Source organism: Neovison vison, chromosome 1 (assembly GCF_020171115.1).
Source record: "Neovison vison isolate M4711 chromosome 1, ASM_NN_V1, whole genome shotgun sequence".
Classification (NCBI taxonomy): Eukaryota; Metazoa; Chordata; class Mammalia; order Carnivora; family Mustelidae; genus Neogale; species Neogale vison.
This window is the reverse complement of record NC_058091.1, coordinates 246,232,603-246,257,163: the sequence shown is the minus strand read 5'-3', so window position 1 is coordinate 246,257,163 and position 24,561 is coordinate 246,232,603. Positions and strand designations below refer to the sequence as shown.

General features: G+C 54.1%; 1 protein-coding gene across 2 annotated transcripts; it reads left to right on the top strand.

Annotated features, from left to right (window-relative positions):
• The first annotated feature begins 572 nt into the window (after positions 1-572).
• On the top strand, positions 573-15,452 carry PDLIM4 (PDZ and LIM domain 4). 2 transcript variants are annotated; one of them, XM_044240813.1, is made up of 7 exons: positions 573-712; positions 5,623-5,774; positions 9,490-9,571; positions 13,924-14,105; positions 14,389-14,552; positions 14,885-15,002; positions 15,134-15,452. In XM_044240813.1, exons 1-7 carry the CDS (start codon positions 620-622, stop codon positions 15,336-15,338), a joined length of 996 nt encoding a protein of 331 aa, XP_044096748.1. In that variant the 5' UTR covers positions 573-619; the 3' UTR covers positions 15,339-15,452. The 2 variants fall into 2 exon arrangements, with proteins under 2 accessions (XP_044096748.1, XP_044096749.1); XM_044240814.1 differs by lacking the exon at positions 14,885-15,002 and having other exon boundaries at positions 15,134-15,204.
• The last annotated feature ends 9,109 nt before the right edge of the window (positions 15,453-24,561 follow it).

Below are 24,561 nucleotides of genomic sequence, written 5' to 3'. Positions count from 1 at the left end.
ACTTGGCACTGCCTGCTGTCATCCTGGGGCTGTGTCCCCGGCCCAGGCTTCCTCAGGCAGGAGGCTCCTCCTCAGGGCTTGCTGTTCAGAGAACTCCTCGCACCACACCGTAGGGTAGAGGCATGTTTGTCTGCCAGGACCTTAAGGAGTTTTCGGAGCAAGGCACGGCCCCATCCCCCATCTGGGCCGCCCCCCCCCCACTCGCCCCCCTAGTCCCTCATCAGGCTGGGGCGCCGCCCGGTAGATGCGACTTCAAAGGTCCTGTGCCTGAGCTTCGGCGGCCCTTGTCGGGTCCGTGGCCCTCAGAGCAAGGCCAGGGCAGGATCCCCGTCGTCGGGGCTGTGCTAGTCCCGGGGTCTTCGCGACCGCGCGGGGGGTGCGGGGCTCTAGGCGCTGGAGCCAAGGGGCGGGTCCTCAGAGCCCCCCGAAGTGGGCGTGTCCGGCCGGCCGCGGGGCCAATCCGGGAGCGAGGGGAGCGGGGGCGGGGGCCGGGTGGAGCGGGGTTCGGGGGCGGGCAGGCCGGGGGCGGGGCGCGGCGTCCAGGCGGCGGCGGCGGCGGTGGCGGTGGCGGCGGCTCCTCAGTGTCCGGCTCAGGCTCCGGCTGCGGCTCCGGCCCGTGATGCCCCATTCCGTGACCCTGCGCGGCCCTTCGCCCTGGGGCTTCCGCCTAGTAGGCGGCCGGGACTTCAGCGCACCCCTCACCATCTCGCGGGTGAGTCCGGCGGCCACGGGGCGGCGGGGAGGTCTTCGATCTGAGACCCTGTCCTCGCGGTCCACCCGAAACCCAGATCCCCGACGTCCCTGAGATTCGAAAGCCAAAGACTGGCCTGAGCGACACATGGCCTCTGGAGGCTTCCAAGCAGGGCAGTACTGCCCCAACCCCCTCTCTCCCTGCGCCGGGCCTGCCTGTCCTATCCCTTGAAGGAAACCCCCACCCCAGTTCACACACCAGCCTCCCTGCTGGTCTTATTTTGGGGGAGTTGCTGCAGGCCAGGGAAGGAGCTCACTGGGCCAGGGGTCTGGACAGATCTACAGAGGCCGGGAAATGCTGCTTAAACTGAACCCAGCCTGAGCATTTGGGGCAAAATGACTGAGAACCCCTTCTCCTATCAAAGGTCCCTGCCAGTAGAGCTGGGTAACCCCAGGGAGGTCTGGGGTCCTCTCTGAATATGAAAAGGAGAAGATCCATTCACTTCCTCACTCTAGTTTTGGTCAGACTCTCATCTGTGACCTCAATTGTCCTAAGGGGAAGTGACCAAGAGAAATTTTGGGCTTCCAGGGGAAGGTGACTGTGAGGTTTTAAGACCCCTCCGCACAAGACCACACAAGGCTAGGGGCCAGAATAACCTCGGCCCAGTTTCTCTGATTTCCAGGGCCATGCATTGCCCCAGGCTTAGGACAGAGGAGAAAGAGGAGTGGGCACAGCCCTGGGGGGGTGGCTAATCTGGGGAGACAGAGAAGCTGAGGAAGGGATTCAGGCCTGTCAGAAGGGGTGCCCAGTCTCAGGGAGACAGGATCCTGGTCTGGCTTCAGGGTTCCTTAGTTTGAAGGGCTAAAAAAGGGAGTCAGACTCTGCCTTTGGGGATCTCAGACTAAGGGACAAAAGAGGACAAAACCCAGGTCCTGCCCTTGAAGGGTCTCACTCTGGAAGGAAGAGCAAAGGGACCTGGGGCCATTTGAGGACCATCCTTTATACACACACAGGCTGCCTTTGGAGGCCTGAGTCAGGAGAACTGAGAATCACCTTCCCCCACTGTGTTGCCACCTCTCTCTGTGGAGGCTGGACCAAGCTGGCTGGGCTTTCAGAGGTTTCTTTCTGCTACTTGGAAGCGGGTGGGCACCCGGTGGAGTAAAAACTCACAGAATCCCATTTCTGGGGGCCAGGGTGACAGGCAGGCCCAGCTGTCCTGGGAGACTTCCCACATCTGCCCTTACCCAATGGCCACCAGGTTCCTGGGGCTAAGTGAGGTGGGCCTTCAACACATCCAGGAGCCTTTCATCTCCCACTTCCCTGAGGGGGACTGCTGTGTGTGTGTGTGTGTGTGTGTGTGTGCGCGCGCGCGCGCGCGCGCGTGTGGGCCTCTGTGTCTGTCTGCATGTATGCCTTGCTGTGTGTCCGCCAAGGCGGGATGGTGGGGGTGCTAGGCCAGCCAGCAGTCCAGGCACCCTGGGCGTGAGGCCGCTGACAGGCTCAGTGGCGGCGGCTGACGGCCACAGGCGGCGGGGAGCAGAGACATCTGTTGCCCACGCGGCTGCTGGCCCGTGGAGGAAAGGCCTCCACACGTCACAGTGGCAGCAGCAGTGGCGGCCTTGTTTGGAGCTAACTGGGATGCAGGCCCCTGGCCGGCAGGCAGGCAGGCTGGGAGAGGGTTTGCCAGGAAGAACCCCCTCCTTGTCCCCCAAAGTCATGTGGCAGCAGCTCAGGCCTAAGGAACCAGGATGCCTGAGCCTGGATTTGGGGGGGATCTGGGAAGATCTTTGAGGCTGGGGAGACACAGGCCACAGCTTGCCCAGCAGGTATGTCAAGGGCAGATCTACAGACACGAATGATGTGAGAGAGTGTCTTTACCAAGGGGGCTCAAGACCCAACCTCTTCCATGCTTCTAGAGCTGTGTCCCCCCATCCCCCGCCCACCCTGCTGTGAGGACAGCCACACTCAGACAGGGAGGAGGCTGGCTGCCTGGCGGAGCTACAGCCTTATACCTTCAGCCCATGAAGCCTGGCAGAGCCCCCAAGAACCCTGGCCTGGGCTTCTTCCCCTATGAACTACAGTGACTGGAGGCCGTGGCTGAACATCCACAGCATTCCAGGCCCCACCCTAATGGGTGCTGGTATCGGCTCCCCACCACCATGTGCTCAACCCACTGTGGGGGCTTTTTGCCCTGATTGCCTCAGATAGTCCTCACAAGAGCTCTTACCAGTAAGGGCTCCCCCTGGGCTCACATTATAGATGGGGTACTGAGGCTCAGAGAGGCCAGGGTGCATCCAGAGAAGCAGAGCAGGGACAGGAATCCAGGCCTGCCCGGTACTTGCTGTGACTATACGGGACAATATGTCCCCAGACTCTGTGACTTCCAGTCCACCACAGTGTCTAGGCTGGGCAGAGTGGAGCAGGGGCCGGGAATGTACAGGGGCCAGGAATGCTACAGGTGAGGAGCCTGCTTTGTGCAGCTGACCTCGCTGTACCCCTCTCCCTTCCTTCTGTCTATTTATCCTGCATTCAGCAGCCAGAGGGAGAGGCCTGAGTTAAACTGTGTCCTGTGACTTCCCTGCTTAGAACCCTCCATAGTTCCCAACCACCCAGGAGAAATGACAGCTTCTTACCTGGGCCTATAAGACCTGCAGGTCAGGTCCCTGCTTCTTCTCTGTCTTTTCTCCCACTCTCCTCTCACTAATGATGCCTCAATCCCAGAAGACTGCTTTTATTCTCTCTCCGAGTGAGCCATTATACATGTTGACCTTTTTACCTGTGATACTCTCTCTCCCCTAGGAGAGTCTCTCCCCTCACTCCCTTTCTGCAGCAAATCACACAGGGGTTAGTGGATAGAATTGGAACCAGCTGGCTTGCAGTGAAATCCTGACTCTGCCATTTATCAATTGAACATCCTTCTGCACTTCTCTGGACCTCAGTTTCCTCACCTAAGAAATGGGCTTTTCTGGAGGACTGAGACAATGCTTATAAAGGCAGTTGGGAGAGTCACGGTTTCCTGGCCTCATGCCCTCTCTGACCAGAACTCCCTGAGCTAGTGGAGCTGGCAGAGTCCCAGCCACCCCTGCTTTCAAGAACTTCCTCCACCCACAGGGGCCTGAATGCACCCCTTGTCCTGGCTGAGTCATTGTGCAGCTAGCCACCCCCCTGAAGAAGAAGACTTCTCTCCAGCATGGGGACTGGGGCAAGGTGCCCCTTCCCCCAAGCCTCCCTTACTTCATTTCTAGGAATGAGAACAGCCTTTGTCTCATCAGGTGGTTGAAAAGTTGCCATGAACTAGTTATGGGTAAAGCACTGAGCCCAGGCCATGTCACAGAGCATGTGTCCATGAAGGAGAGGGGCCTGGAGCAGGGCCTTGAGTGGAGGGTGGGATAATGCCCAATAGGTCCTTCCCCCAGGATGATAGGCTTGTGCAGGTGCCCAGGCCCTATGGATGAACATTCGTGGTGGGCTGGTTGCTGAGGGGACCATGCTCCAGAAAAATATTCCTTGGGGCAGCATATTTCAGGGCGGGCCAGCTTCAGCGCTGCCCACACCAGGATTCCAGCCAAGGAGCTGCCAGCACCTCGGCTTTGTCCACTCGCTACTGAAAACTGGATAGGCTGAGCCTAGCTGGGCTTTCAGGAGCTCCCAACTCCAGCAATAGGAATGGGGTCTCTGGAAGCTCTTGACACCACTGGAGAGGCCGGGTAGGAATGAGGGCACCTACACTCTGGCTGATTCAGTTGGTACGGCATGTGACTTTGATCTTACAGTTGTAAGTTTGAGCTCCATATCAGGCATAGAAATTACCGGAAAAAACAAATTTTTTTTAAATAAGGGTGCCTAAAGTTTCTTTCCAAAGGCGGTACTGGAACTGGGGAAAGGGTGAAGAGTGCCCTGTTGCCTGAATTCTCCTGGGCTCCTTACTCTGGCCTCTCTGTTAGCCTATCCTCAACCCCATGTGGCCCTCGTCAGGGCACCAGCATTGTAAGAAGCTCCAGATACGGACACCATTTGCCTGGAGTCAATAGTAGCACTGGGGTGGCCTGATAGAGTGTCTGTCCTGCTGATGAAGTGGAGGTCAAATAGCGACTAAGGAGTGCAGTCAGGCAGGCAACGGGAAGTACATGGTCCTGGACTTGCCTGGGGAGGTGATGACACAGACCCAGAATGAGGCACTAACAATGTTAGGGGAGCAAAGTGGTAAAGGGGTACACTGAGGACTATGAGAGCCCGAAGAAGAGGTTCCTAGGGGAAATGCCTTCTCTGCTAAGATGTGAAGGTGAGAAGGAAAAAGCTGGTAATTAAGGTTTGAGGTCAAAGGAAAGAGTGTTCCAGCTAGAGAGAAGAGTATCTGCAGAAGCATGGAGGTGAGAATTACCAGGGGCTGTCGGTAACACCTGGATATTCAGTTGGTATGGATAGAGTGTGGGGAGGTGGAGGTGAATGTGGGGGTTAGGGATGAAAGGAAATGAGTAGGGAGACAAGGAAATATCAGGTTAAGGGGCTGCCATGCTGTGTGTCTGGGTAGGGCCCTGACTATATAGGGTATATGTGACATGTCCATGCTTTATATATATCTGGGAGCCTATGTGTCCCCGAGTATCCCTTGCATGTCCGTGGGCACATATGCAAGCAACAAGAGTTGCTTGGGACTGGGACATCCCACTTGTCCCAGTCCCAAGGAAGGCCCGGTTACATGTCCTCACACCCCAGAGGTCCTTCAGGTGCTGGAATTGGGGGTGTTTACAACAGAGGCTGTGGCAAGACCACATGGGAACTCAACCAGTCTTGGGGCTGGCCCACCCACAGGTCATGTGGGCAGAAGGGCTGCACAGCCCAGGTTCTGAGGTTGGAGGGGGTCCAGGCCCGAGACCACAGCAAGGCCACATAATGGCCGATGCCCAGTCCTCTGGCTTGTCCCTCTACAGGTCCATGCTGGCAGCAAGGCTGCACTGGCTGCCCTGTGCCCTGGAGACCTGATCCAGGCCATCAATGGGGAAAGCACAGAGCTCATGACGCACTTGGAGGCGCAGAATCGCATCAAGGGCTGCCACGACCACCTCACACTCTCTGTGAGCAGGTATGCACAGGGTAGGCTGGCCTGGGGGGCGGGGGGTGGAATGAAGGGGAGGATAAGTCAGGAATGGCCAGCATCCTCAGAGAGCCAGGCTCCACACAGCCTCTCTGCCTCAGCTCCATGGCACCCCAGTCCTAGGAACTAGTGCTTTCCCAGGGGCGTGACAGACACTGTTTGGAGAGGGTGGTGCTTAAGAAGGAAGGAGGCCCCCTGTTAGCTCAGGACTAGAAATCTGTTGAGGGACTTATGGGAGGGGACAGGCAGCCCAGATCAACGATGAAATAAGACCTTGGGGAGCCTCTGGGGATGGGGGGCAGTGATTTCAGTCTTCCCACCCCTGAGTGAGTGATCCTTTTGATGATCATTTCAAAGTGGTTTCTTGTTCCGCACTTCATTTAACCTTTAGACCTGCTTGATAAAATGGAAGCTGGGGTGGTCCTCATATTACAGATGAGATAGCTGAGGCCCAGAAAGGTTAGTGGGTGCCTAAAGTTCCTCAGCAAGGGAGTGGGAAAGCACAGCTTGTCCTCAGGTGTCTCTCACTCCTAGGAGTGGCTGCCACCACTCCTGCCCCCACAAGGCTGCCCTGCCTTGGCTGGCGCCACCACGCCTCATGCCTCTGCAACAGATTCTGATTCAATCTGGATGCTAGGGACTGTATCATGCCATATTGCCTACATGAAGGGGGAGGATTGGGGTTCCCCAGGCCGTGTGTGTGCCTTATAAATTATCTAGGATAGAAGGTCCACCTGAGGTGTCCCTAGCCCCAGTCAGGCACTAGGTCTTGGTTAGCTCTAAAGGCAGGTGGCCAGGTCCTGGCTGAGTGGGATCTCCCTTCCCCCTATCTTGCTTGGATCCAGAGAAGTCAGACAGAACTGCTTAGCTCTGCCACGTTCACTGCTAACAGGGACTTTCCATGACCCTCCTGTGGACGCGTGTCAGCAAAGCTTCTCCAAACCACAACACGGCTAACTATGCGTTAGAGTTGGCAGGGCTGGGAGCCATTAAACATGTTAGGAAGGCTTCTGAGAGCCTCCATGTGCGTCTGGCCCGGTTGTGGGTCCAGGTTGGGGTCAGGACCCCTGACTGTGATCTTGAAGCTGAGTACAACTCCAAGGGCAATGGGCCCTGGCCTGGGAGTTCAGCAGAGCTGGTTCTAATCCAGACTCTGTGGGATCTTAGGTACACCAGATGACCTCTATGAGCCTGAGTTTTCTTCTCCACCAAACAGGATCACATTCATCGCCCTCTCCCAGACTGAGGTATAGTCTGGCTGGGGGAAACATCAGCACTGCTCTGCCCACGAGTGGCCTCTGCGGCCGCCCCACTTGGCTGGTTTCCTCGGCCCTGACTCACCTCCGGCCTTCATTTTGCATTGCTAAAGAAGGGAAGCCCTGGTAGTAGTGGGGTGGGGGAGGCAGTGGGAGCTTGTAGGGGACCTGAGTCAGGAGGTTCCCAGAGGGAATGATGTCAGGGGAGGGCAGCAGGATGGGGGCAGGGTGGAGGTTCCCTTTCCTTCCTTCCTTCCTTTCCTGGTCATTTGTTCCAAGCCAAGCATGGATGGAGCCACAGAGTCCCCTGATCTGTTCTACTCTGCCCCCGAATGCTGCCTGGCCATGGACCAGGTGAGAGCATACTCTCTACTATCACAGATCTGGGTTCAAGTCCCAGCTCTGCACTGGAGAACTGTGTTGTCCTCCAGCAAGCGATTTAATCTCAAAGTCCTCAGTTTCCTCAGCTCTAAAATGGGACCATCTTATGATTGGGAGATTAAATGTTTATGATGTACTGGGTTTGCTTAGGGTGAAAATCTGGGGTCCTGTCTTCCAGCCCCCACCCCCCAGTGCTCACACATGCAGATTATGAGAAATTAAGAAGGCCACCTTGACCCTCTGGGCCAGCATTTCTTCTGGGCACCATCTACAAGGCCTCTAACACTGCTCTCTGACCTTCCTGCTAGGACAGGACCTATGCTCCACAGACCCCCCTCAGCATGGTTTCTGTGGAGGATCAGTCTGTTGAGCTGACTGGAGAGAGCTATTCTGTGCCCCTGCCCACAGAGCTTGACCCAGACCAGTTCCCTGCCTGCCCTCTTATTTACAGAGGGATCTAATCCTCCACAGACTTCTCCACAGGAAGAGAAGTGAAGGAAGGGCCCAACTTTCTGCTATGCTTATTTTGTTTAGAACTCAGAGCCAGTTATCCAACAATCCAAGCTAACCCATACTTTCTGGGCATGTTTTCTAGGCCCAGAACCTTCCTGGCATCAGCTCTAAACCCAGGCTTCTGGTGAGGTCTGTGTTGCCCATTGTATATGTTGCAAGATGCAATTACATGGCCCACCCTTGGGCTGTCATTTTGCTTAAAGATGGTAGTGCTGCCACCTGTCCAGCCTGAAGTGAAGGCCTATGGATGGAGACTGAATAAGCCTTCATTCTGATCTGCTGCCTTGGGCTACACTCTTTGCTCTGGGTACTTTGTGCACTCTGATCTCCAGACCACAGGCTTGTACTTTTCTTCTGGGCAGAACTTCAGGGGAGTATAAGGTCGTCATAGCCACATGCGATGTCCTAGACTGATCCCATCAGAGTTCTGAGCTGGCGGAGGCCAAAGGTGGAGCTGTGAGTTAGGGCAGTCACCGGGAGCCTGGATGAGAGGCTGGGGCCAGGTGCCAGTGGGGATGGTGTTGCCCTCGGGCAGCAGAGCCTTGGTGGCACAGGCCTGCAGAAGGCTCTGGGGGAGAGAGGCTAGTCTGTACCGGCTTAAGGAATGGGCCATGGTGAGGAAGTGTAGAGGGAGTGTGGTCTACACGTGTAGACAGATAGTTAAAAATCCTTCAGTGAACTGCAGGGAGAGAGGCCGTGTTGAGCTGCTGGCCCAGTGGTGAGTTCTTGGAAAGCCCCAGGAGGCCTTTTGAGGTGACGGGGGACATTATTCCCCTTTGGTCTAATGGGCCTCCCTTCACACCCACCAGGGTCCATGCAACCTCCTGACTTGCCTCCTCACAGGGCTACTGAATGGCAAGACTGGGCCCCAGGCCTGTAGTCTTTCAGCCCCGCCAGCCCCGCCTGCCCCACTTATGGCAGGTTTATGATGTTTTTCTCCCTCCTGAGTGGTGTTTGGCTTTTGGTTTCTATGGTGAAGCAGGAATTTCCTAATGGCCTGTTTCCCATCTGGGCTGGGCAGACATTGGTGATGACTCTGCCGGCAGCAAGAGGGGAGGCGCACCCCTCAAAGCCTCTATGTCACCTCCCCTAGAGCCCAGGGATGCTTGACCTCCAGGCCAGGCTAGAGGCTGTGGATGGAAGAGGATAAGCAGATGGGCTCCTCGCTGATCCACGTGTGAGGCCTGGCACGCCCTGCTATGAGCCCTCCTTCTTTTTTGCTGAGGCCACGGAGAGGGTGAAAAAGTGGGGAAGTTGAAGGGCTTCTGTTGCATCCTGTCTGGGAATGAGACCAGAGAGGCCTGGAGCAGCTGGTGAGGATGGAACACACAGCCCCGCCCTAGGCAGGTGGCAGATCTCGAGTTCTGTCTCCTCGCTACAACAGCTACCATCTGGTGCAGGGGCAAGTGCTGCGGTGGTGGCTTCTGCCATTCAGGGTGCCAGGCCTGGTCCTGGGTGGCTCTGGGCCCCGAGCCCACCCCCTCTTAGCCATGGTTCCAGTCATGGTAGGCACAGTAAGCAGATCTATCTGACCATCCTAATTCCTGTCACAGACCTGAAGGCAGGAGTTGGACCGGTGCCCCAGAGGACAGCAAGGCTCAGGCACAGAGGATCCATATTGACCCTGAGGCCCAGGTATGTATGGACACCACCTGGCCTGGCCTGGTTCAGAGCAAGCCCAGGGCAGAGGGGCCAGGCCTGCACTAGATGTCTTGCTGTCTGGCTTTAAGATGCCCAAACCAGAGATTGAAGCAGCAGACTTCTCTGGGCCATGTCCATGCCCCATCCTGTGCTCCCCAGGTGATAAGCATCTGCTGGGGGCTCTGTCTGTACTCTAAATAGTCCTAGATTCTGAGACAAAGATACTTAGAGTGGGTAGGAAGGGGGCTAGGCCTTGGCTCAGGGCTACCTCACCCCCATCACCCTAGCCGGGTTTCACTCTGGTGCTTAGTGATGCCAGACCAAGAGGAAGTCACTGGCTTGGGGGCTGGGTCGGGGAAAGCTGTAGGCTGTGGAGTGACCTCAGGCTGTTTGGGTATTCTTCTGTCTTATCTTAGCCTTGGGCACCCTCGTGGCTAGAGCCAAACTCAGTCCTCAAGACTGACCTTAGAATATAAGGCACTTCGATGCCCTAAGGCTGAAGTTTTCTCCTGGCTGTCCTGTGATTGCACCCAGCAGACCTCAGGCCACAGTCACCTTTCCATGTTTGACAGGAGTCACAACTATGATACTGTCTTTAAAGAAGGGTGGGGGGCAGGAAGGAGCTGCTCTAGGGCCTCATTTTGCCATGGACATGAGGGGTAGCCAAGGGGGCAGGGCTGAGGTATCCAGAGCCAGCTCAACATCCCTGGGCTACAGAGTTTGGAAAAGGTGGAGATTGGACTGCTCTGTAATGGAACCAGAACTGTGGGACTCAAAATGTGGGGCCATGGCCATCTAGGCCTGCTTGTGTCTACTTTCTTGCCATGGAGGCTTCCCTGTAGAGAAGGCCATCTCCCTCACCCTTTATCCCAATCCTCTCGTTCTGGTGTTTGTTCCTTAACTTACTTTTGCTGGAATCTTGGAGGCCAGATTCTTACTACATGCCAGAGAATGCCCATTATGAAAAGGAAGAGGTACTTAGCAGTTCTGGAATGGCAGAAGCCAAGGGCCAAAGGAATCCAGAGTAGGCACATGGTTCACCTAAGGGTTCAGAGAGGGCTTCCTGGAGGAGGAAGTATCCAAGCCAAGACCTGCAGGACTAGGAAGAATCCGGCCAGCAAAGAGGCATGGAGAAAGGCAGTGTGCAAGGAAGCACATGCAAAGCCACAGAAGTGAGATTGTGCATCACAGGTTCAGAAAAAAGCAAGCTCCTGTGGGTGGGTGGGTGGGAGGGCAGAGGCAAAGGATGAAGTGATGGGGCAGAACCACAGACAGTCTTTTGGCTTCCTCTGTCCAGGACCTCACTGTCCTTGCACAGATTCGTAGCCACGCTTGTGTCTCCACAGCGTGACCTGGTCCAAGGGGCCAGGGGTGAGCAGAGGTTGACAAGTCAGCCAGGCTTAACGCAGGTCTGGCAGAAGGCAGCAGCATTGTGTAGGCCCCCAGCACACCTGTGAGGCCAGCTGTCACGTGTGAGTGCAGGGCGGATAGGGCAAGAGGGCCTGAGTTTTGGAATCTGAATCTCAGCTCTAGTCCATCCTTCAGGAGGGGCTCAGGGCCAGGGCGCCTGGGGAGGGTGGGCTGGAGAGCAGCTGCCCCTGCCCCCACAATTTCCCTTACTGACCTCTTCAAAGGCCAGGCTGCCAGTGGCTCAGGCTGGAGTCAGAGGGATTTTCTCTAAGCAACAGGGCTGCCCCTCAGCTGCCATCCCCCTCTTGTGCTTAAAAGTCATGAGCTCCATGGGTGGTGACAGAAACACCCCCACCCAGCCTCCACAGGGCTGTGTCCTCAGTAACACAGACACAGGGCCCATTGTCCCCACAGTGCTCCCACCCTCTGCCTGCAGTGGGCAGTGGGTGGGCCCAGCCAGAGACATCAGAGGAGAAAACCACAGTTGGCCCTAAAATCAGCACAAAATACCCTGGCATGCACCCCTGATGCAAATAGGTTCTGCAGGTCATGTAGGGTCATAGGGGACCCTTCTTCCCTCAGGCCTTACTTATATGGGAACACAAGAGGCATTTGGTCCAGCCCAGGGCAGAGGAAGGGAGACAATAAGGGAAGGTTTCCTGGAGAGGATGGCATTTAAGCTGAGAACCAGGTAATGTGTTAAAGCAAGCCGGGTAGAGCAGGCAGCCCTTGCACACTCATCCTGTCCTCTCCAGACCGGCAGGGAGCTGGGGTTTGGCCTCCCGGAGTTGGCACCTCATCCTCTGGAGTCAATGCCCACCTCCCAGGGTGTGTCCCAGGATTTTTTTTTCTTTAAATATTTTATTTATTTATTTGAGAGTAAGCAGGGAAAGGGAGAAGCAGACTCCCCACTGAGCAGGGAGACTGATGGAGGCTCGATCCCAGGACACTGGGATCATGACCTGAGCTAAAGGCAGGTGCTTAACCGACCAAGCCACCCAGTGTCCTGAGTGTCCCAGATTTTGACCACGGTCACGTGAGAGCTGATGAACAAGCAGGCAGTTACCCCCATTCTGCTGATTTTCCCACTGAGGCTTCAACAACCAAATCAAACAGCTGGCGGATACTCAGAGAGGGGGAGCACGTGGCACCAGGTGCACTACACACAAAGTGGGGGACATCCAGAAATAGGAATAAGAACTCAGGAATGCCCATGACAGCCCAAGCATCAGCTGTGTGCCAGGCACTATGCTAAGTGCTTTGCATGCAACTGTCTCATTTTATGGAACTTGGGAACTTGGAACTTGGGATGTAGAGACCATCACATTCCCCCATTTAACAAATAAAGAAACAGATTCAGAGAGATGATAAAGGTGTGGGCCTCATACCGAGACTGAGGTCACCATGTGTGTCCTAACTACTGAGTTCAGACTGAGAGAGGCAGCTGCATGGGTGGCCCTGGGGGGAGCAGTGGCTCTGATGACCCTGCAGTGGACTCCCACACCCTGCTGGGTGAGTGAGGGCCTCCTTCCTCCAGGACCTTCTGATTCCCCTTCCTGTCACAGCCTCCTCCTTACCAGGCCCAGCCCTGCCCCCACAGCCCACGGCCCATCTGGTCCCCATTATAGGCCAGGCCAGCCTTGCTTGCCCGCCTGCCCTACAGACACATGTGCAAAAGTGCTCGGGTTTCTCAGGGGCTTTTGTTCAGCCCAGTGGGGAAGAGGGTTTTCCTTCTGTGATTGCCTCACTGATGGGGCCCACCTGGGCAGCGAGACCCTCCCCTTTGTCTGTGGAGGTGAGGGAAATGGGGCACCACCCCACTCAGTGGCTGGTTTGCTCATTCCCCAAGCTCCCAGCCAGCTCCGAGGCTGCAGAAAAAGTGGGGGCAGTCAGGACAAAGCTCTGCAGGCTCCCCTGTGCCCCAGTGCTGGAGGCTGCCTGAATCCCGCACAGTCTCTGAGTATCTGCAACTGTGTCTGTGTAATTAGGTATATGTCAGTTAACCGGCTAGACCTTGTGTGTTGTCTTCGTATGTGTGTTTGTGAAAGTTCTCATGAGAGTGTGCATGCCTCTGTGTGCCTGCAAGCCAGGGGCAGCATAGCCCTGGACTCTACAGAGACGAAGATCCGCAGTCCCTATTCAGATCCACACCCACGGAGATATGGCCCTTTTTTCCCGAGCTGAGGAGACACGGTCAAGGCATTTCCCTAAATGTTTCAGCCTAGGGCACCAGGCTGGCCATGGAGTAGTAGGGTGGCGAGCCTTGAGCCTGGGCCAGCCACTGGCCCTCATCTGCTTTGCCTGTAGAAGGCCACACATACTGTCCTGCGGAGCATGAAATGGAGGCAAAGGGACAGGCCTGAAGGGGGCTAACCTCACAATGATGCCTCTGAACCTCAGTCTGCCCCCCAACTCCATTGTGTGCTTTGGGCACACAGTGACTGATGACTTTTCCTGGTTGCAGGATGGGGCTTGCTTTTTCATGTTCCCAGCTACAGGCCCGTACAATACCCAACACAGTTCTGACAGGTGAGAAGGCCTGGCACCAGGAGCATCTCTGCAAGGAAGCCACAAACTCTGCTCCAGTCACGCTGGCCTTAAAAGGTTACTTGGAATGGTCTTGCCCCAACACCATCCGTCACAGGCACTGGTGGTCAGAATCACCACATGGTTCATGTGCCAAAGTTGAGTCTCAGGCACTTAGGTTTTTGTGTCTGACTTTCCACAGCCATTTCTCATTTCTTTTGGGGTTGAACTGGGCCCAAGTTGGAGTCCTTCCCTGGCTGGGCATCACAGCCCAAAGATGCCAGAGCAGGGGTAACCAGCCAACATCCAAGAAGGCCTGGCAGAGCAGGACAAGCATGGAATGTATAAGGAAGGGCCAGAAGCCCTATCCCAGACGGTTTCTCAGTGCCTCAGGCCTCTGTCTCTCCTAGGATGGCAGTCCAGTGACCAGCAGGAGGCCCTCAGCCACCGGGATTGGGCTAGAAGATGGCAGGCCAGGCCTGGGACCTCCTTATGGGCAGCCATCTCACCTCTCATTCCATCACAATGGCAGCAGCAATGAGGCTACCTTACTGACCCAAATGAGCACCCTGCATGTGTCTCCACTTCACAGGTAGTACAGAGAAGTGGCCTTTGAAGCCACACCCAGATCCCATCTTAATCCCAGATCTCTTTTTTCACTGGGTCACATCTTGACCCCGGACATGTGATCTTTACAGAGAAGTGGCCCTTGAAGCCACACCCAGATCCCATCTTAATCCCAGATCTCTTTGACCCCTGACACGTGACCTTTGGGTCTTGGCTGTTTCACTCTGAAAAACCTCACCAGACTTCTGAGCTGGCAGATGGAAGGCTGGTGCCACAACTGTGTCCTTTGGTGCATCTCTTTTGCCCAGCACGGACACAGCCAGAGGTCTCCCACGGAGCCGTGACTGCGGAGTGGACCTGGGCTCAGAGGTGTACAGGATGCTGCGGGAGCCGGCTGAGCCCTTGACTTCGGAGCCCAAGCAGTCAGGCTCCTTCCGCTACTTGCAGGGCATTCTGGAGGCCGGGGAAGGCGGTAAGACTCCTGCCATCTTGCCCCATGCCTAACCACTCCCTCAGGTGCCCTGAAGAGCGCCGCCCGGCCCCCGCCCCTTTGCGACCCCACCCCCTTCCTGCATCCCAGCCATCTACCCCAGCCTCTTCTCTTCGAAGCGTCCCACACTCCTCGTGGCGCCTCTGTCCGGATTCCCACTCTACCCCCGTCCCGGCCCCTTCCCCCTCCAAACCTCATTCCCAGTCGCTGTGCTGGTGGTCCTGGAAGCTGGGTCCATCCCACACTGCGAAGAAGTGAAGTTCTCCTTTCTGACCTCTGCACCTGGCTCATGCCGCTTGCGCTCCGGCTTTCAGGGGAGCGGCCTGGGTCCAGCGGTCCCCGCAACCTCAAGCCCACTGCCAGCAAGCTGGGCACTCCGCTGAGTGGCCTGCAAGGACTGCCCGAGTGCACGCGCTGCGGCCACGGTATAGTGTGAGTACCCTCCCCTGCTTCCCCTATCCCCACCCCTGGCACTCCCCTGGCCCCGCCCGAGGTCCTGGATGGGAGCATGCTCCCGAATCCGTCAGTCGCCAGAAGCAGTCCTCTCCCGGTTTCCCCATCAGAGGCACCATCGTCAAGGCGCGGGACAAGCTCTACCACCCCGAGTGCTTTATGTGCAGCGACTGCGGCCTGAACCTTAAGCAGCGCGGTTACTTCTTTCTGGACGAGCGGCTCTACTGTGAGAGCCACGCCAAGGCGCGCGTCAAGCCACCCGAGGGCTACGACGTGGTGGCAGTGTACCCCAATGCCAAGGTGGAGCTCGTCTGAGCTGTGCCCAGAACTTCCCGTCCCCGCTTCTGCTTTTAATGCCACCTCGCGGCCCGTGTAAATACGTGTTTGCCCCCTGCCTCTCTTAATAAACTCCCTCTGTTCAGCCTTGAACATGTCAGTGCCTCTGTTCAAGTGCCAAGCATGTTCTGGGCACTGGGGGCATTGGTGAGCAGCACAGGTGCTGTGCTGTCTCAAGGAGGCCACAGCCTAGATGGATGGCAGACATAAATCTCAAGGGGCAGTCATAAGGAGGTGAGATCTGGGGTGCCACGCCAAGGGGTTGGACGTCGGTGGAGTCAGGGAAGGTGGAGACAGGGAAGGTGTCAGCTGAGAACTAAGTGATGAGGGAATTGCTCTTCAGGGTGAGGAACTTTGTGTGCAAAGGTATGACAAGGGCGAGTCCAGACTGGAAAGGTCCCATCTGGCCATGAGCAGAGCCAGGGCAGCCCCTAGGGCGCACGTGAAAAGATCACCGGGACTGCCACGGACGGTAATCTGACTCCTGGCTTTGGCCCCCGCGGCGTTCTCACGGATTTCTCCCCGTCTGCTTTTCCGCCCCCTGCCCACTTTAAGCTTGCCCAGACCCCATTTCTTTCCCCTTCCCCTTTTTCCCCAGCAGGGGGAGCGCTTTGAGTGCAGTGGGAGACGAGAGAAGCCGAAGCATGGCGAGAGGAGGCGGGGCGCCGGGGGGGGGCGGTTTGGGGGAGAGGCAAGATAGGAAGAGGGGCCTAGGGCCGCACCCTTTGCTTAGCTCCTATCGCCAAAGCCAAGGGTAAACATACCCCTTCTCTGAGGCCTGGCGGTTACAGGGTGATGAGGCTTGTGCTCGGTTGCACAAGCAGGCACAGGCTCGAACTTATTAAAAATATAAATGGTTATCAGAGTTGGTGAATTACGGCTGTTCACACACAACAAACTGTCCCAGACTCCAGGTCACACGGATCTGTGCTCTCCACAGCGAGCTCCAGGCTGGAAGCAGCGTCATTTACTTAGTCCGGGTTTATTTAGGGAGCCCCAACTAATGAACATTTGTGCTATTGTCAATTTTGTACTATCGCAAACCACAAAAGACTTATCAGTTCACACTCTGACCATAGGCACACGACAGTAGCCTTTTCCTTCATGCTCTTGCCAACACAGGATATGATCTTTTTTTTTTCTTTTTGGCAATCTGATAAGTAAAAGAAGATATGTACTTGCTTTAATTTGCACTCCTCTGATTACCGATTATGTGCATTCATTCGACAAATATTTCTTGTGCTTGCAGTTGGGCGCTGACTGAACAGTGGGGAATAAGATGGTCTTCTCTCTCCAAGAGTTCTTCTTGCATGAATTGCCCTAAACCCTTCACTCATTTTCTGAGGCTTATTTAACTTCTTAGTGATAGGACCTTTTCATATTTTTTAAGAATCTCTGTTCCTGGACTCGATTCCACGGACACCATCGCATTGATTTAATTATTACTGTTGTAGAGTTTAGTATGCCAGTCTCTCCTATTTGTTCTTCATTTACAAACTTGTCAAGGCTGCTCTTGAACATTTCCAGTTGTCAAGCTTTAGACTCAGTGTGTCAAGCTCTGGAAGAACAAACCAACCAACCTTTTTGAACTGTGACCCTGTCTCTACACACTCACTTGGTAAGAACTGCCCTGTCCCGAAGAAAGCTGTGATCCGTGCTTACTCCGCATTTTTTCAGGGGTTGTGTACATAATCTCGTAAATTTTTACTTCTGCTTGCTTCTCGTAGACATCGTGTTTCCGCTTTAAGTCGTTCTGAGAGGCGCGTTCCGAAGGCTCCTCCCAATGACTCCTCCCCTCCCGGAGGGCGCAGAGGCCGGAGCAGCGGGCAGGTGTCCCTTGACTAGTGAGGCGAGAAGAAAAAGGGCTGGAGTCCAAGGCCCGGGTCCTGCGGATGACCTCGGGCGCCCCCCCGCCCTTGTCTCCTCCTGCTTCGCGAGGGGTCAGACGGTGAGCAGGGAGGCCGAGTCTGAAGCGCCCCAAGTATCCCTACCGGCCGCGGCGCCGCGCGTGTGCACATGCGCATACGCGCTCTCGCACCCTCTCACTCCCACCCTCTAATGCCCGGCGGGAGTCCGGTGGGGTGGTGGAGGCTTCTGCCTTTTCCTTCCCTGCCAGCCTCGCCCACGGACAAGGTCCGGGCCCTACCCCGTCCGAGGCAGGAGCAGAAGGGATGACAGGCAGCCAGGGAAGCCATTAGGCGCAGGAGCAAGCGGAAAAATAAATACCTGAGCCACAGGAACGGGGGTGCCCACGGCTTAGCGAGGATCAAACTCGCAGGCTCGGCTCCCCACTCCCACCCGCCGCTGTGGATCCACCAGTCACTTGGGCTAGCCTTAATCCCGGGATACAGAGGGAGTGACTGCGTCGCAAGTTTTCTGTGACCCAGGGTCCCAGTTCTGAGACAGGGCAGCAGTCCCTCAGGAGGAGACACAGATTCAGGATCCCCAATTCAGAGTGCCCCAGCCCACCTGGCCCAGACCCAGGGCTCATTACTGATCCAAACTTGCCCCTCTCTCAGGTCCTTTCCTCAGAGACCTTCAAACGAGATTTGGGTATCATCTGCACCCTCACCCAACCATCACATCCTACCCATCACTGTGTCTGGGGTACTGCTTCCTAACCATTTCTGGGATCTATTTCAGGGCAGCTGGAGAATTCTCCCACTCCCTTGTTTCGGGGACCTCTTCAAGGCCCCCACAGCCCTCAGGATAGAGTCCCTGATCTATCAGTTGTAGGCCTAGCCTTTCGAGCCTCTCTGACTCATGTTGCTGACTGCTTGGTCTCATTTCCTCTGCTACATCATTACCATCCTGCCTTTTCATACCTCTCAGATCTTCCCTCAAACTCAAAATGTCTTTATTCTTTCTCCTCCATCCAGCAAACTTCTACTCACTCTCCAAGGCCCAACTCCACTGCCCCCATCATCCACTCCCTTAGAACAAAGCCTTGGTCCACGCATCCCCAGGCAGAGTAAGTAATTCCCATCCACACCCTTCCATACCTACCCCATGCTTCTAAGCACAACCTATTACCTCCTTTGTCAGAGCTTGGATCAGACCTGCATCTGTCCTACCCAGGCCTAGGCTGCTAAGAGCAGCACCCCACACCCCTTCCCCTATACATACACACACACACACAGGTTCTAGGCCTCCATGCCTCCCATCATCTTCCTCCTGACTTTGCTGTACTTGTTTCTGCTGGCATACTTCCTAAAACTCGCTGGGAAGGCAAGGTCTAGAGGACAACTATATCCCTCTTATATCCTCAGCCTCCCTCTGGCATCCTTAGTCTCAACTCATTCATTCAACTAATTATTTGCTAAGAATCTACTATGTTTCAGACATTGTGCTTCATCTGTGGAAAACATTTTGAGCAAATATAAAGTAAGTACAGATTATAAGCACTGCCATAAAAAAAATAAATCAGATATTACAGTAGAGAATTAGTGATCCCTTTGTATAGAAAATTGAGAAAGACTGCACAGTTAAGGTGACATTTAAGCAAACACCTGAGGTGATAAGGGAGCATCTGTGTGGGTATCCAGGGAAATTGCATTGCAGGCAGAAGGAGCAGGAAATACTGCTGCGTGGGGGCAGGGGGAGGAGGTGTGTGCTTGCCATGTCCTAAGAACAGTGAAGAAATGGCTGGATTAGTGTGAGTGATATGCCTAGGAGGGGTAGATGAGGCCAAACAGATGTGGGGGCAGTAAAACTGACTGTGGTTGACCCTGTAAGCCATAGGAAGGACTTCGGCTCTTACTCTGAGATGAGAAGCCAGAGGAGTGGCCTGACCTGGACTTTTATGTTTTAACCAGGATCACTCTGGCTACTCTATGAAGAATAGACTGTAAGGGGCAAAGGTGGAAGCAGGGAGACCAGTTAGTAGGCATGACTGCGTTCATCTCTAACTAATCCCTAACTAGCCCATTTCCCTCTGCCTTCATAGCTCCAGCTACCGTCCAGGCCCCCAAATTCTCTTGCCTGGGTGCTGTAATAGCCTCCTGCTTAACCTTTCTGTCTTTTGTCTGTTCCCTCAATCCTTTCTCCACACAACAGCTAAGGGAACTTTTTTTAAAATACAATTTTGATTACATCACTCTTGTCTATTAAAGCTTCCATAGCTCCCCATTGGTCTTAGGACACAGTCTAAACTCCCAATCCCAGCACACAAGGTCACACGAGGTGCAGTCCCCGCCTATCCCTGCTGACATCCCTGCCTCGTGTCTTGACTGCAGTCATGCTGACCTCTAAGTTTAATTAGAGCTCATCAAGCTCTCCTCCAGCCTCCTACAGCCTTCCTGGACCCTCCAAGGAGCTTGAAATGAAAATGGAATCCTTCGTTTTAGTTCTCTGTGTAACAAGCTTTGTTTGCCCCACCTTTATCCTTGAGATCCAAAGAAAGGGCTAAGGGCAAGAGAAATGTCACTTCATGCCAGCCCTCCCTTCCAGTCTAAGAACTGAGCCACTCCAAGGGGCACAATAGTCTGACTCTGAGCTCATAGCCAATGAACAACTAAGTTGGGGGATGTTGTGACCAGCACTGTGATGCCCAGTTGATTAGGCTGGGGGCCCAGAGTCCCTCTGCCCACCTGGGGAGCACCCTGCTCCCTCCTTGGCCTCTAGGTCTCCCTGCCTAGCTTACCTACACTCTGGCTCCATCTTGGGCTGTGCACTCTTACCCAGGGTAACAGCTTCTTGCCATTGGACCCCAGCTATCCCCTGACTTGTCTCCAGAACTCTGGATAATTTCCTGATTTATCATTTTCCCACATAATATTCAGTATTTTTCCATATGCTATTCTTCGGCACCTCTCAGTGGAGGTGGAAGTCTAAATAGGATTGAGGGTAATAAAGGGGCCTCTCTAACAAGCAAGGGCTATCCTCCTGTGCCCTCTCCACCACGACTGGGAAATTCTATTTGAGTCCCCACAGAAATCAAATTTCTTCCTTGCTCCTATCTAACAAATGATTTGCAACCACTTGTGGAGAGGCTGCCAGAAGCCTCACCTAATTCCTGTAGGGTCTGGAGTCGGCCCTAGCCATGCAGGCTCAGAAACCTGACTGACCAGGTTGAGGGGTCTGTTTCTGCAATTGGACCTGGTAGCCAAGCTCAGAGGTTGACGTACTTCTGCCCACACACATCTGCACCAAGAAAGGCAGCAGTAGAGGACACTCAGCGGTTGTCCAGGGCACTGTTGGCCTACGGGCATGTTTTCATGGGCATTTAGAGCACAGCCACAGACTTAGAGAAAGATAAGTGGGCTGGATAATAGCTCTCACAAGAGCTGCTGTGTCCCAGGCCTTCATCCCAGAGTCCTTGGTGAACTGATATTACTCTTCCTTAATCCTTATTCATATCAGTCTGAAAGGAAGTTATTCTCCACATTTTATGGATGAGCTGAGAAATGTTGAGAAACTTGCCAGTGTCACATACTGACTAGCTAATCTTGATGACAAGGGCACGTAGGACAACTGCAAGTACTCATCTGCCCTGGAGAACATTGCCTGCCCTACTAATGATCTCGTGACTCCAACTAGGTTACTTCTGAAGGGTGCTAATCTGTCTCTGCTTGGTAGGTCTCCAGAAGGCAAGAGTGCAGGCTTCAGACTCATCCTCTCCTCACCCAGGGCTAAGTTTCCAACCCTCCATGGAGCATGAAATGATATAAGTTGGGCTGAACCAAGATGACCCCTGAAGTTTTGGGTCTGAGTGTAGACAAGGCTGGTGTCCACAACATCTCATCATAAATTGTGGCATGTGTGAACCCAACCCCATGCTTCTTTCTGGGGTCAGGTCATGATTTATGCTAAACAGCTGTTGGCTACTCACCAGCTCCTCAGTGGTTCTTGGCACTACTGAGAGAGAGCTGGGAATGGCCCCCTCCAGCTCCCAGGGCTCTTGCTGTGACCGCTGGAGCCACCCTCATCACTCACAGAGAGATTCCTGGGCGGGGAGCAGTCTCTTGCCCCCAGGCCCTCAGGCCATGCTTCCTCATCCTATGTTCCTGTCCCTCTCCTGACTGTCCCTGAGGCACCCACTACCACAAGGCTCTGGCCCAACTCCACCTGTCCTCTCCAGAAGCTCATTCTCTACAATGGCTTGAGTTGTTTGGGCTGTGTAATAGCTAGACCCCTTCCAAACTGCCCCTGCCATCCTTTTGTAATCCCACCTCGAGCACAACGTTTGGTCTGGGATGACAGAGAACAAAGGACAGCCTAGCCCAGGCAAGGGGGAGTTCTTCCTCTAGGATCAATCTGAAAGCGACTATCCTGCTCGGACTCCACTTAGGTTTGTTTACTTCCCAGCACCCAGAGCCACCTCCATGGCAGATTTCCACTTACCCCTGCCAGATGCCCAGCTCTCCCATCAATTCTCTGAGTCTGCTTGCAGCCAGGCACAAGTCCCTTGTGACGGGACCTCTGCCATCATGACCACTCCCAAGTAGGTATCTCCAGCCCAGACCTCTGACTGGCTGTGCATGTCTACCCGACGTCCCAAGGACACCTCAAACTCAAAACATCCCAAACCCATCTCACCATCTTCTCTCAAACCTACTTTTACTCCTATGCTTCCATTTTAGACAGAGACAACACCCCAGATCAGGCATCTTCCCTTCCTCCTCTCCCTCCTTATACCCACATCCAGCGGGTCGTCAAGACCTGTCCTGCCACCACCTTCAGAGTTCCAGAATCCATCTCTCCCTTGGCCACCACCCCTATCACCCTCTCCAACCCCTGAAACAGTCGCCCTAGGGTTTTCTGCTTACATCCTAGCTCCCTTCCCTGCATTCTCAATTTGGCCACCAGAGGGAACTTTCTAAAACACAAATCTCATTAGGTTTTCCTTGGACTCTCCTTGGCCTCAGAATTAAATCTAACACCAAGTAACAAGAATGTTTAAGGTCAAGCACAGTGTAGCCTCTGCCAACCTTTCCAAACTCATTCCCTTGCCTTCCTCCACTCCCCTCACAGGGGTGTGGAGTGCTCACAGGGGAAGGGTCTGAGCTGGATTGGATTGTTCCGGTGCCCAGAGGTAGCCCATGAAGCCACTTTTGTCCACTGCAGACCCTCTTGGCCAGAAGGAGCAGAAGCAGGAGTTCATCTTATCAGCGAGGCTGCCAGGGGTCTGCCTCCCTCACACTCCCAAGCAGCACCCAGTGAAGGGCAGCACAGGCTGTGTCTTCCCGGCTCATACACAACTTGGTTGACGGAATAGGACACCTCCCCCTCGCTGCTTCAGTCTGTCCGGGCCTAACGGCAGCCACAGATGTCCAAACTGGCCGAGTCTCAATGTGCTGCTCACTTCCCACATGCTGCTCCTGGGCGTCTCGGAGGCTGAGGCATGGAATACATTCAGAAACCTGCTCAACACTCAAACGTGTGCCATCTGAAAGTGTGGGGGAAGTTAACACCCAAAGCAACACCCCTGAGCCCAGGAGGGATCGAAACCTATGGATAAATGTTGCCTACTTCTGAGGCTGAGATGGATATTTCTGAGACACTGTCCTTCAGTCTCCCACAACTGGGACAACCCTATGCTGCACCTTGTAGCTTTTCTTCTCTGTTTCACTCTCTTCAGTCCCTTACTCTTGTTTCCGTATGTCCATTCCCAGATGGAAGACTGATTTTGAAGGGAGGGATTCTACAGCTGGAACACTCTCCTTTCAAACAGGGTTAAGGAGCCCATTACCGTTAGTAAGTAGGCTGGTAGTGATCCCTGGTACTACTGGGTGGCAAAACTCCCATTCATGGAAGAAAAGAAAAAGAGATAAGTGAAAAGTGAATCATTGACTGGCATCAGTGTTTTTGAACCAGGGGTATATAACCCTCCCCCCCTCCAGTGGACTTTTCTGATGCCTAGAGATATTTTTTTAAAAGATTTTATTTATTTATTTGAGAGACAGAGAAAGAACACAAGCAGAGAGAGGGGCAGAGGGAAAAGGAGAAGCAGACTCCTCGCTAAGCAGGGAATCCGACGAAGGGCTCCAACCACAGAGATCATGACCTGAGCAGAGGGCAGACATTTAGGGTGCCTGAGTGGCTCAGTTGGTTAAGCAACTGCTTTCAGCTCAAGGTCATGATCCTGGAGTCCCAGGATCGAGTCCCACATCAGGCTCCCTGCTCAGCAGGGAGTCTGCTTCTCCCACTGACCTTTCTCCTCTCATGCTCTCTCTCTCTCAAATAAATAAATAAGATCTTAAAAAAAAAAAGAAGGCAGACACTTAGCCAACTGAGCCACCCAGCTGCCCCCAAATATCCACTTTTCAAAAGAAAAATAGCTCTCTGCTACAGAAGACATGACCTTGCTCTGGAACTCTAGAGATCTGTACTGAAATTCTTTTATTACAGCTTATCAGAGACCACCCAGCATTCTTATCACCAGGCAGGACTGATTTTGCTGGATCATGTGAACCAAATGGCAGGGAACCTTGTACTATAGTTGGACACAGCGTAAATCTCTCTCTTGCTCCAGACTTCACCCACAACTGGGAGCCTTCCAAGGCACCCAATAAATGGGTCAGAGTAGTATTCTCATCAAGCCCTATGACTTTATTACTAGTGGAGGGGACAGAGTACAACGACTTGACTCTTACGGGGAATCGCGTGGCATATTCCACGCTACTGGTCCTCTGGTAACTTGCCATATTATTTAGAAACAAATTGCTAAAGCTATTAGCATGTGTATGTCTTACTAGGACATCTAGAGCACTTGTTTATTCTTGCTTTTTAAGTCATATTAGCATTATGTCATCAATACAGTGGCTATCATGATGTTTTAGGGAATATCAAGGTAGCCAGTCACTAAGTACTATATTGTGACAGAGAATAGGAGAATTGACATAGCCCAGGGGCAAGAAAGTGAATACGGGAGCGCCTGGGTGGCTCAGTTGGTTAAGCATCTGCCTTTGGCTCAGGTCATGATCCCAGGGTCCTAGGATTGAGCTCTACATCAGGCTCTCTGCTCAGTGGGGTGTCGGCTTCTCCCTCTGCCTCTGCTGCTCCCCCTACTTGTACTCTCTCCCTTTCTCTTTCTCTCTCAAATAAATAAATAAATAAATAATTTGGAAAAGTGAATATGTACTGTTATCCATCCCACAGAAAAGCAAATCACTTTTGATTCTCCTTACTAAAGGATTTTGAAGAGAAAATCCATGATGTTGGTGCTACTCTCACAATTCCTCCCAGGATATGGTATTACTTC